This window comes from Montipora foliosa, chromosome 12 (assembly GCF_036669935.1).
Source record: "Montipora foliosa isolate CH-2021 chromosome 12, ASM3666993v2, whole genome shotgun sequence".
NCBI classification, from domain to species: domain Eukaryota; kingdom Metazoa; phylum Cnidaria; class Anthozoa; order Scleractinia; family Acroporidae; genus Montipora; species Montipora foliosa.
This window is the reverse complement of record NC_090880.1, coordinates 17,912,001-17,924,815: the sequence shown is the minus strand read 5'-3', so window position 1 is coordinate 17,924,815 and position 12,815 is coordinate 17,912,001. Positions and strand designations below refer to the sequence as shown.

At 43.0% G+C, this 12,815-nt stretch overlaps 1 protein-coding gene across 1 annotated transcript in view; it reads right to left on the bottom strand.

The window, feature by feature from the left end:
• Positions 1–12,530, bottom strand: part of LOC137979713 (adenylate cyclase type 10-like) — a 65,283-nt gene extending 52,753 nt beyond the window's left edge. Inside the window, exons 1-5 of the mRNA XM_068827031.1 lie at positions 12,402–12,530; positions 9,998–10,147; positions 6,775–6,882; positions 5,706–5,744; positions 4,641–4,996 (exon numbers count right to left, since the gene is read on the bottom strand). Of these exons, the coding sequence (XP_068683132.1) occupies positions 4,641–4,996; positions 5,706–5,744; positions 6,775–6,882; positions 9,998–10,147; positions 12,402–12,450 (702 nt within the window). The 5' untranslated portion in view covers positions 12,451–12,530. The remainder of the gene's footprint in view (positions 1–4,640; positions 4,997–5,705; positions 5,745–6,774; positions 6,883–9,997; positions 10,148–12,401) is intronic.
• Positions 12,531–12,815: the final 285 nt, after the last annotated feature.

Here is a 12,815-nt window from a genome sequence, read left to right as displayed (position 1 = left end):
TAACGGTGTTTTTAAGAACATTTCAAGATGGCGGCTCATTCTCCACCAAAATCACGAGGACGTTCTTCATTATAGTTGAACTGCGCATGGCTCCATGAGAAGTTACGTGGGCCCAAAAATTTTGGTACGGTATTTTTGGTACGGTAAAAATGGTGTAGTGTAAACGAAGTTTGCTGTGCTCTTTTTTGGCACCCGTGCCAATTTCACAGGAGCCGTGCCAAAAAAGGTTCTGTAGTGTAAACCGGGCTATAAATATATGGCACTGTCATCTTCTTGTTTGTGTTTGCAATTTCTGTTGCATTGTTGATAAAATCGTCTATGGCCCTCCTGGCTTTCGGTGGTGCCTGTTTCACTTTCTGAATCAAACGTTTGCAGATCTTCAGGATAGTAAAATGTTCGATGAGCTCTATGGTTTCGAGCATTTCAAGTTCAGCTACTTCGTCTGTTGTTGACTCGATTTCGGCTGGCCAATGAAAAACGCGTCTTTAACACCCGAGATCCTGGCTGCCATTGTAGCAGCGGCCATTAGAGCGGCCTTCCCAGCGGTGCAGGATTCGACCGGCGGCACAAGCGGCGGCTACTGCGTGTTCTTCGGGCTCCGCGGCTACGACTGCTTTGCTAGTTGTTTCCACGTGCTCTGGATCAAGCGCCGACTTTCATTCCAAAACAGTCCAATTACTTTCATCAGGAGCTGGCTTTCGAACTTCACAGCCCTCCGACTGCTTAGGTAGGTCATCGTTAGTTCTAACTTCATTTGCGAACAGTCACCTTTACTTTGCCACCGGCCGTTGTCCACCACATGTGCTTCCTTTGGAGTTTGCGTTCCAAGCGTTCCACCCCTTCGAATTCCTGAGCCAGTTTTAGATCAGCCCTTGGTGGTCGGTCCTGGTTTTTTCCCAATCCCTGCTAAGTTGGTAGTGCAAATCTCGGGCGGCAAATATATAGATCTGAGCGACCTAGCTAATGGCGGCCAATTTAGTCGAGGCTGAGCTTCAACTTTTACTCGGTTGGCAGGTCATCTTAACTTCTGGGACGAAACGACGTCGGCGTCAAATTGAGGACATCTTTAGCTGGGTGGAGGCATTTACGCTTTTTGCCATGGTCCTAACTTCATATTTGCCTCATCGTTGGCGGGATTTATCGGCTTACAAACTGCTCATTCTGCGCACCAATCGTCAGTTTGCGGGACGAGTTTGGCTAAGATACGATCAGGCCTTCAGAGAGCATACCGCAGTCATGAAACTCATCGATTGGTCCTCAACAAACGTGCAACTGTGTAACTTCCATGCAGCAGGCGCCTCAACACATTCATCCTCAGAAAAGGAATTCCCACAATCTATGGAAGTGCACTTCCATAGTCCACGTGGTTGGCTCTTCTTCAGTAATGATCGTTTGCAAGTCCTGGAACCGGTGCAAATGTTCTTTGCCCTACATTGCGTGCAAGTACTCCCGTCGTTGCAGTAACTGTACAGGCAACCATTCGGGCCGCCGCCTGTCCTGGTAATTCTGGGGCCCAGCTAACACGCCGTTCGTGCTCACTGTCTGCCCCTCGTGATAAGGTCAAATCTCGGGGGAACTAATGAACCTTGTTGCGGTTATTATTTTTTTTTTTTGGTCCCCATCATCGTCAATGGTCAATGTGACATTACGAACTTCTGCTGTGCGTTCCATATTTTCATATTTAGCGTGATCCCTTGTTTGATTATCTTGTTTATTTTATTATTAGAGAGAGTTTCAATCGAGTGTCGTAAAACCAAAACCAAAGTAATTACTTTGGTCGATCATAAAGGACGGAGACAATCCGGTAAACCAAAAACTCGAAGTAATTACACGTAGCCGACACAAAGCGCGGGAAAATGTGCACGCGCGAGCCATGATTGGTTTTCGTTTCACTTCTGATTAGGTGAAAAAGTGGCGAGAGAACTTTGAACCAAACACGAGTGAAGTAATCATAAACCAAAGCAATTCGCTAGTTACTTTCGACACTCAATTGAAAATAGCTCTATTATTATTATTATTATTCACTCATCAGTGGTTGGCGTGAATTGTTGTCTGTCTTCCTTTGATGTCTCCCACTCTAGCTCCCCCCAGCCTTCCACCAGTAGATCGGATCAGCCCCTTATGTGTGGTTTAGTATACCACAAAATTGACGAATCACCCACATCAAGGCAGGGTAGCCTACTTTGTGGAGATTTTGCGCCAGGGCTTCCACCTAGGCTTTAGTCACAATACCAAGCTTAAGTCGGCCAAACGGAATAAGCCCTCGGCCTTAATGCACGCGAAAGTGGTTGACGATTATCTGGCAAACGAAGTCTCTCGTAGGAGGGTGGCTAGCCCCTTTTGTTCTCCTCCCTTGCAGCCCCTGCACATTAGTAGCTTTGGGGTTCTTCCCAAGAAAGGTAAGCTAGGCAAGTGGAGGCTTACAGTTGATTTTTCTTTCCCAGGATGGTCTGGGAGGAGTTCCGGCGGCTGGCCCCGAGTGCTCTACCCTCTCCTATCGCTAGTACAGAGTGGCTCCTCTCCACGCAGGACCTTCTTAACCCATGGTTTGGCGTCATCGACCCCAAGATCCTACACCTCAGTACAGAACAAGTTCTGGTTCCCCCTGCCCTGAGGATAAATGGATTCCTGTGTCTCTTTACCACATTCCTTGCTTACTCCTTGTCGTACACCGACATCCATAAGGTGTATTTATCGACAGATTCAAACCTGTAGCAAACATATGCATGGTAAATGCCACATTTGCAACCATATTTACACTTGAGTGCAAATATGCTAGCAAAATTTACCGTGTTTCCTACAGCTTTGCTCTGGAGTAAACATCATATTTGCGTTGTGCAAATTCGGTGTAAATCCATTTTTTCCTCCAGTTGAGATGCAGATCCAGAAGGCTTTCCAGACCCTCTATCGTATTGTCATTGACTCCCGATGGTGGTTCGAGGCATTAAGCGGTTCAAGGTTCTGCAGCGTCCCAGCGACTCCCGATTATAGAATGCCTCTTGGCTACCATTTTCCAGGCTCTGGACATGAATTCTTATGACTACTGCATGTTGTGGGCGGCCTGCACTCTGGGATATTTTGGGTTCCTACGATCAGCAGAGTTGACACTCCCAAACTCATCTAGTTTTTCTCCAGCGCTTCACTTAGAGGTTGAGAATGTTGCAGTTGATTCGACACTTCAACCCTCGAGCTTGCGTGTGCGAATCACGGCTTTCAAAACGGATCCTTTCCGTCAAGGCGGTTTTATCCATATTGGGCGGGCCCAGCCACCCTTGTGTGCAGTGGACGCAGTCCTTGCATACTTGGTACGGAGAGGCAACGTCCTTGGTCAAGTCTCTCTACTGCAATCTGGTTCGCTTACGTCCTGGTTGCGTCAGATGTTGGAGGGTGCGGGTATTCCGGGGAATTTCTCTAGACACAGCTTCAGGATAGGAGCAGCAACAGTTGCAGCCACGAATGGCATTTTGGATTACGTCATTCAGAAGCCGGGACGTTGGACTAGCAATGCCTATCAACTGTACATTCGCACCCTCTCATAGGCTTTGGCCGATATTTTTTCCGCACCTTGCATGACGGTTGCAGGTATGTTTATTTGGTTGCTTGAGGTGGGATGCGATGACTGGTTTGTTTTTGGGAGTTCGGGCTTCCATGATCTCTCTACCACTGTCCCTCCGGTTTCTCAGGCACCGGTTCAGGATTGGTGGTGGACTGTGGTAGGCTGCTTACCCTCTTTCGCCCTTGTTGTGTGTTGTGTGGACATGTGCGTCCATTACGACTCTCTTGGGCGCTTAACCCCAAGCTCCTCTTGCCAATGAGTTTAAATGTGGGTAAATAACATTTAGGCAAAGTTACAATCAAGGCATTGCTGGCCAGCAGTGTTACAAACTGAAGCTATTGAGAGGGAGGGGGGGCACCCTTTGCATGCCTGTAGGAGCGTTTACTAGCTGAACGTTGCAGATCGTTGAGGATCTTTCAGCTGTGCTTTTTGGCTCGTCTTTTTGCTCCCACCCACCTCTCCCTCGGGCAGGGATGAAATAGTAAATATTCCACTGACTGCTGCGTCAGTGTGACAGGCGCTAGGTGGCGGACTGTGGTAAGCTTACTATGTCTCCCTCTCGTCGTGCGTGGACATGCACGTCCATCACGATTCTCTCAGGCGCCTAACTCCAAGCCATCTTGCCGATAAGTTCAATGGTAGATTCACTGTGAAGACTGACAATATTCACATTTTTTTTTCGCAGTTTTGGTTTAAAAAGACACGGCTTGGACTGTTTCCATGAAAACGGTCCGTACCGCTAAATCCCAAGCGAGAAAGAACCAATCAGAGAGCTCGGAATTGCCTAGGACTGGCTTTGCTATATAATAATTTTATCTGTGCTCCTAGGGCATTTTATTTAACGGACGAGCAGAGAAATACAATCACCTTGAACTGAAGAACATCGGTTTTGATGCAAATAAATTCCCCAAGCTGTTTTAGAGTACTTTTTAGTGTCTAGGCTGCAGCGGCGGTTATTCGACGGCGGCACTTTTTCGGAGGCGGCGCTTATTCAAGTATACTGTAGATTAGGGCTAAAAATAAGCAAATAGGGAAAAAAAATGAAATATTTGTAATAATTACCGAGATGAAGAGCTTAACTTACTCTGTAGTGCCATCCATCAGCCATAATTTCGAACAAAAACAGGGAATTGTCACAGTTTAAATAAGTCATATGAGATAAGATTATTGATCCTGGCTCCGCCCACTTCTCTGCTGCATTCACATCATCCACTGCTGGCCCTGATAGATCGAAATGCTTGCTCTCCTCGACTCCCACATGAGTCACAATCATCTTGCCAACGGATAATGCAATCTTGACGCCTAGCATGACACCCACATCTGTCATGTAGTTGTCGCATTCTTCCTGTATGGATATACTGCAGATGATAGCTTTGTTTATGAGCAGTGTGGTATCTTCGGAATTTCCGTCACATTTCCATAAGGCTAAGAGAGCGTCACCTGCAAACATGAAAGACATGAAAAATTCAATATACTTGCAGATCAAGAATTAATTAAGCCCCTAAAAATTGTAAAACAAATCATTGCCGCATTTGCAGTGTTGGCGTAATGTCTTTCTTCATGAGTAGCGATCGATATCTGGCCATGCGAATTCCTTAAAATCAACGTAAATTTGACTCTTTTTTCTCTGTTGATAGTAATATTCATAGTGCGGATGTGATTGTGAAATTGCTCTGGTTAATTTAGTGGTCTCGTTGACTCCTTTGCTGTCCCTTTATAAACTTATCCTTCGTCTGCCTGTATGCCTAATGTCTATCGGTCTCTCTGTGAAAGTTCTCTCTATATATGGGTATCTGTCTGGTGTATCCGCTCGTATGTATTTCCAAAAAATCGATTTGTCCCTCCTTATTTCTGTGGTGCTTTACTCCAAGGTTTTACACTTCTTAATGTTACAGCTATGACAGTCCGAAAACAATTGCCACAGTGATGGAACTTTGAACGCTTTTCAGTCATTCTAAAATGATAACGTCTTCGCTGACTGAAAGCAAAGCACCCTTACGAGATCGGGATTACAAACATCTCAGCAAAATGGCACTATAGGCTAACTGCTCCAACCCATTTATTTTTAATAAAGAGAGTAATCGCCTGACTTCAATGCTTTATAAACACATTTAAAAACGCAACCTGAAGATGCTGTCGTTTACCATACCAGCAAATTTCAAAACATCTCCTCCATGCTTCAAGATATCTGAAATACAATCAATGTGGAAATTCTCAGAACCCGCTTTAAATCACTCCCTCATCCAGAATTTTGCACTTATGCATGATATGCTCTGGCCAGAATGAAGCCCTAATACTTGAGTCTTGAGTCTTGAGTGAGGCTCCAGCACTTGGCTAAGTAGCCTGACTTCTGGCTGTTATACACAATTGTGGTCTCATTCACACAGAAGCCCTTCAAGCTAATCCTGCCAAGCCGACCACATGCTGGAAAGGTCAGACCACAACACCGGGAACACTGTCCCCTACTCTTTTCGAATAGTGTGTGGGATCTTTAACGTCCCACAGAGTTAATGAACAAGGGTTGTGAGACGGGACCTCCGGCTTATCGTCCTTATCCGAGAAGACTAGAGAGTCTAACCATTTGCAGATGTAATTACAAAGGCAGCACTTTCTCCTCAGTTATTTAAAGACCCTGAGTGTTGGTCCGGCCGGAGTTGAACTCACGACCTCCTGCATGACAGCCCGGTGCTCAACCAACTGAGCCACCGGTGCAATGCCTGCTTGCATTGCCAATTTAAAATTAAAAAATGTATAAAGGATAAAAGAGTAAGTTCAAAAAACCTCAGTGGCTCTAACAGCCTTGCCATCCAGCAGCTAGTTCTCAGTACATTTTTTAAGAATTAATTTAATGTAAAATCTCTCACATATATGTCACTGGTCTCAAAACTGACATTCTTACTAATTTCATCATGCTCTTTCTACTTCTGGCATTTGTTTTGTTTATGGTGGACAAGGTCACGTGACACGGTCATGCAAAGGCCTATCGAACCCACTCCACGTTCGATTTCTTGCTCATAACAGATGCTCCACGACAGCGCTACAGGAGATTTGGTGACAGCTACGTGAAGCCATCAACTACGTTCAGATGAGAACAGGGTTCTTCCCGCAGATTGGAGTTGGTTAATGAGCTGTTGAGAGCATATCTATACGGTCTGGCAGTAGCTATAGCGTGAGCACTTGTAGATTTGGAGGGTCGTATCACTTTCAACTATACTCACCCTCCACTATTTTCCCTAGGTACTTGTTCAATGTTGTCGTGAGTTTTTCTGTGCCACAAGATTCTTCCGAACTTTTTAAGGCGTATGTTTCACAAAGGGAAGTGAAGCCTGCAATTAATTAAGACAGCATGAATTTAGTCACTGTTTCGATTTCCTAGAGAAGCGGAATTTGGCCTGAACTGCGAGAAGACTTATTTGGAAGGGCCAGAGATTTCTCGGCTGAGTTGAGTCTCTCACAGTCAAAGGACTCCAGAAATGGTTTTCCACAGAAAAGAACTTGACCTAGTATTTGGCTAATTTATATTGAAATCCCTATTAAGCTTAAATTCTCTTACCTGATATGTAGTATGAGGCAAGGCTAAAAGCGGAGATCCTCAATTATTATTTATGTTTTCATTTTATAAGTATTCTTTTTTTTTTTTTTTAACTAGCTTCGCCACATAAACAAACAAAACAATTACGTATACAGAAGAACATTGGCAGGGACATTGCAACAGCTGTGGCCAATTACAGCGGGTCCGGCCTTCTCATTGCTATACATTAGTATATTTCCCTGTGCTCTTTCTTCCTATATCACCGTTTCGTCTCCAATATTCAGCTTGTTTTCTCGTGCTTATGCTTGCACCTTCTTCCGCTGCTCGTCGCTAGAATTTCTTGCTCTCTCTCTCTCTCTCTCTTGTTGTTTCGACTATTTGCTCATGCTCTCAGTCACTCTCGGCTATCACGTTGTGCATCGTTTTCTCCGTGTCGCCTGCTTACTGTTTTCCCTGTCTTTCTCTTTTTTCCTCGTTATACGGCATATTGAAAAACCAGCCTCGTTCCACTTACGCAGGGAACAGGGGTGAGTTTCAAATTTGAACCAATAGATAAATTGACAACATGACATAAAAGCCGGATAACATTGAGATTAGCAATCTGTCCAAGTTTGATGCTTTTAGGTCGAACAGAGACCAAGTTACAACTTAATTGTATTTGTGGAACGGCGAGTTTTCACAGACCCGGTTATTTTTAGATTGATTTTCCCGCGAAACCAGACTTCTCCAGCACAGCACAAGTCTTGCATGAGAAATTATTTCCCATCGGGGATTGAGACTGGTTACCGGCGTGCAAGCCAAGCCTTATTTAACTTAAGGACTCGTCTAAAATTAAAATACAAGGAAAGGTTACGTTTATACAAACGTTGGCCGTGTAGCACTTATATTTTAAACAGAGTTAACTGAATAGAGTGTAATGTGAAGTGCTAGATTTCAATCCCATATGAACCATGTGAGCGTTAGCCCTACTAATGGAAATGGGCCCACACAAGGACAGAGAAAAACTCTGACAAGGGGGCCGTTTCTCAAAAGTCCCGAAACTTTACGGGCCATTTTCGGGTGTCACAATTCCCTTTGTAACTCAAGAACGGAGAGCATTTAATTCGTCAAACTTCACATTTATTTTTCTTTTTGTTAACTTGAAAACATTTTAAAAGATCGGCTTTCCAAAACAAGCGGTTGGCAATTTCACAGATGGCTTTTCGGGCCCGAAAAGTTTACGGGACTTTCGAGAAACGGGCCCCAGGGTCGAAATTGAACCCACGACCTTCGGGTTAGATCTCCGCCGCTCTACCGACTGAGCTACAAGGTAAGACGGGAGCAGGCCGTGGGAACTGAAGATGGTAAAGTCACGGCAATGAACATGTACAAGTACAAGGAAAGGTTACGTTTATAGAAACGTTGGCCGTGTAGCACTTATATTTTAAACAGAGTTAACTGAGTAGAGTGTAATGTGAAGTGCTAGATTTCAATCCCATATGAACCATGTGAGCGTTAGCCCTACTAATGGAAATGGGCCCACACAAGGACAGAGAAAAACTCTGACCAGGGTGGGAATTGAACCCACGTAGCTTGTAGCTCAGTCGGTAGAGCGGCGGAGATCTATAAACCCGAAGGTCATGGGTTCAATTCCCACCCTGGTCAGAGTTTTTCTCTGTCCTTGTGTGGGCCCATTTCCATTAGTAGGGCTAACGCTCACATGGTTCATATGGGATTGAAATCTAGCACTTCACATTACACTCTATTCAGTTAACTCTGTTTAAAATTAAAATAGCTTGATTTGTGAACTGAAAGACCGTTACATAGACCTAGTATTGGGAGTTGTAAGCTCCTGCGGCGGGTTATGGGCTCCTACTAAACACTAATTTTGAAGAGTCATTGAGCAGCCCTCTACCTTTACTATTGCAACATTTTGGACCTGGAGACAAACCTCAAAGCCCTACCCCACCGAAAGGATCGACAGACGAGTGTGAAAATCTTTCTCCATTAAAAACCCTTATAGTTGTTACGTTACAAGTGGCAAACCTTTTCTAGCCTTCTTAAGTGTAATCTACAGGTGGCATAATATTCAATTGTTACGCAAGGCTTTCGCGGGGCATATCCGGATGGATTATCACACGGGTAGCTTTTATTTCTCTTCACACGAGTCTTTGAAAGGAGGTGCATATACACGAAGAAATTGCAAGTAACAAGTGGCATCAAGAGAAGCTGTGATCTTCGCAGTTATGAACGTAACTTTTGCAATTGCGTAAAGAAGCCTGAAACATTCAGGACTTCAACGGGTTTGAACCCGTGACCTCGCGATACCGGTGCGACGCTCTAACCAACTGAGCTATGAAGCCACGGACGTTGAGAGCTGGTCATTTGTGGGTTCTAATGTTCCCGTGAGGAACTTGATGAATCAACGATGAAATGATATATGAAATCAAGTGAAGCTGTGATCGTCGCAGTTATGAACTAGAGCGTTCCAACCTTCACAAAAGTAGTCAGATATGACTTAATACTATAATTTTATAAACTTTTATCCATTGATCTGTTAGCATGCGAGTTCTTGTGAGTCTTTGAGAGAAGAAATTTAAAAAGAGAATAGAAAAGTTTGAGAACCAACGAATCAAGACTGAGAATTCCTGGTTTGGTTTACTGGGTGGGACAGAGCTGGCGCTTTGTCCCTATTGAAAAACATTGACTTTCAAAACAGAAACATTTTTGAACAAAGCGAAGGCAATGCATTCGATCAATTTTTGAGTCAGCATGATACAAAATGTTAGCCAACATACGGGAATTACGAAGAGCTAAGGAAGAGGAATCACGTGGGAGTGTTGCAGCAAAAGGCTTAGGTTAAATGAAGGAAATTAATTAATTTCTTTCCTTTTTTTTATCTTTGGTACAATTCACTTTCCAATTCTAACCTGAAATGTCAGCAAACATGCATACACCGACCACGCGGTTAACACGCGGCATGGACGTTTTGTGATCGCAGTTAATAACTATATCCGGGACATGTGTCAGCAGCTGACGTATCGCGCTGTCTTCGCTCTCTTGACTAAAACCCGGTTGATCTGAAAGAAGACAACAACAACACTCACAATTCCTTTTTATTGTATTAAAATAAGTAAAGCAAGGCCTTTCTAATCTTCCCACACTTTCAAGAGATCAAGGTAATATCTTCATTATGACGTTGGAAAACTGTTCAGACTGACTCACTTGCGAGTAAATGTTTATGCAGTAGAGGACGTTTTCCGTGTTTCTATAGCTTCATCTAAAAACAATGGGGAGTTGGGATAATTCGAGACAGTTATGCCAACCCGAGACGCAGTAGAGGGTTTGCATAACTGTCGAGAATTCTCCCAACTCCTCCTCGTGTTTAGATGAGGCTATAAAAACACGGAAAAAAGTCCTCTATTGCTTTTATGAAATGTTCCTCAAAAATAATTCGACAATTCTTGATTGAAACAGATTTTCTTCATACACGCTCATATTTCCTACCAGTCAATCAAAACGCACGTCTGAAAATACATAACCAATCAAAACTCGTGTGAGGTCACAGCTGTGTCTCCATACTCTCATCTAAACACAGCTACTGACCAATGAGAGTGCGCATATACTATCCTAATTATTTTTTAATTAAGTAAAAGAGGAAGTTTTCTGTGTTTCCATAGCTTCATCTAAACACGAGGGGAGTTGGGAGAATTCGAGACAGTTATGCAAACCCGAGACGCAGCCGAGGGTTTGCATAACTGTCGAGAATTCTCCCAAGTCCCCTCGCGTTTAGATGAGTATGGAAACACGGAAAAAAGTCCTCTATTGCTTTTATAAAATATTTCTTAGATAATTCGATAAATGAAGGAAGCAAATGAAGGAAAATTCTTGACTGAAACAGATTTTCTTGATACACGCTCATATTTCCTACCAGCCAATCAAAACGCGCGTCTAACGGCATTTAGTAAATTTTCAGCTCCGACTATTGCATTTCTAGCTTTTTGATTGGCTAAAAAACTCCGACTATGAGCCAATAGTCGAAGTTTTACGTCATATGGAAAATAGTGCGCCAAGATGCTCTTTCCGGACGCTTTGTAAAATTGTGGAAATAAAAATCGGCGGCAAAACCCGGTTTGAGAATTTACTAAAACAATTATTCCATTCGCCCTTAACTTGTTGGATATGAAGTGATTATAACCAACTCGCGCTACGCGCTTGTTGGTTATTTTATCACTTCATATCCAACTCGGGCTCATGGAATAATTGTTATATAACCAATCAAAAACTTGTGTGATGTCACAGCCGTGTTTCCATACTCTCATCTAAACACAGCTATTGAACAATGAGAGTGCGCGTACTATCCTAATTATTTTATAAAAACAAACAAATAGCTCACCGTTTAACGCCGACAGCGACACTTTAGAGCACTGGCGGTGTTCGTAAAGTCGTTTATTAATCACGGTACGTGACAAAATTAAAAAGAACGCTTTCTTATATAGTTACTTATTAAATACTAGGACTTCTTTTTTACTAAAATATCATATCCTCACCGTGCAGAGGGAAGATACTAGTGAGGATATAGGTGTCGTCATGGTACCTAACAAGACTAGCCAGTAAAATATTGGCTAACACATTATGGCTCAAAATTTGACATTTATTTTCATATCTTGTTTCATGTTACACAGCATGCGTGTTTTAACGATTGTTGATCACTTTTTCGCCATTTCGAAAATGAATAAAACAAGTTGCTTTTAAGCTGGGCATTTTACCAATATCTCTCAAGAGTGAGAGGAGTGAACGAGTGAGAGATATTATAAGCACACGAAGATAAAATTCTTATCCCTGCGCAGCCATGTTATATCCTTTATTTTGCAGTACCTCGGTCCTGAGGTTTATGTATAACCTTATCTAAGCCTAATCACGCATAACAGTACTATAATCCGACCCAGGTAAAAGACTGTGAGAACAGGCTTAAAACGAATAGTAGGGCATTGTAAATAGATGCGAAACTTCTATATTCAATTGACATCTGAGTTTCTGTTTAGTATGCTTCTTTAAAATATAATTTTCAGGAAGGCAGAAAAAAAGAGTTGAACAGAGATATTCGTAGACTCGGTCAAATTAGAGCCAGCGTCATGACATGCATAACCAGACAATCGATCAGTTTCATAAGTTTGGATTTGAAAATAAACTAGTAGCTTTTTCCCGGCGCAACTGAACAAAATCCAGCCGTTATTACAGTTTTTCGGATTTGACACAGAAATTAACTTGTTTAAATTTAAAATGTGTTGTTTTTCTTAGTTCTTATTCACGAAAGAGTTTACCGACTCTCACCTGAATTCCCTTTCGGAGTAATAGGGGGCTGTAATTCGTCGTTGCTCATGCTACATGAATTGTGGAGTTACTTTTGTAAAAAAAATTATCTAATCGCAATTCGGAGGAGCAAATTCATTTCGCTTTTTTTCCTCGCTTGTTTTGCAAACGTCAGTGATGACGACGACTTCACACGCGAGCATTTGAAACAGGGGCTGATGCGCGCGCAAACACCATGGACTCCTCCATGAGCTACCATTCTTTTGGTAAGAGGATCTCAGCTCAATTTCTCAGCTCTGGGAACGAGAAAGTCCTCCATACTGAAGCATCGAAACAAGGCAGACTAGAAGACGAGTTCATGAAAATGATACAAGCACAAGTAAACTAATGCTATACGCTTTTCACGCTTCCTGATTTTGATTTATAGTAGTCTTA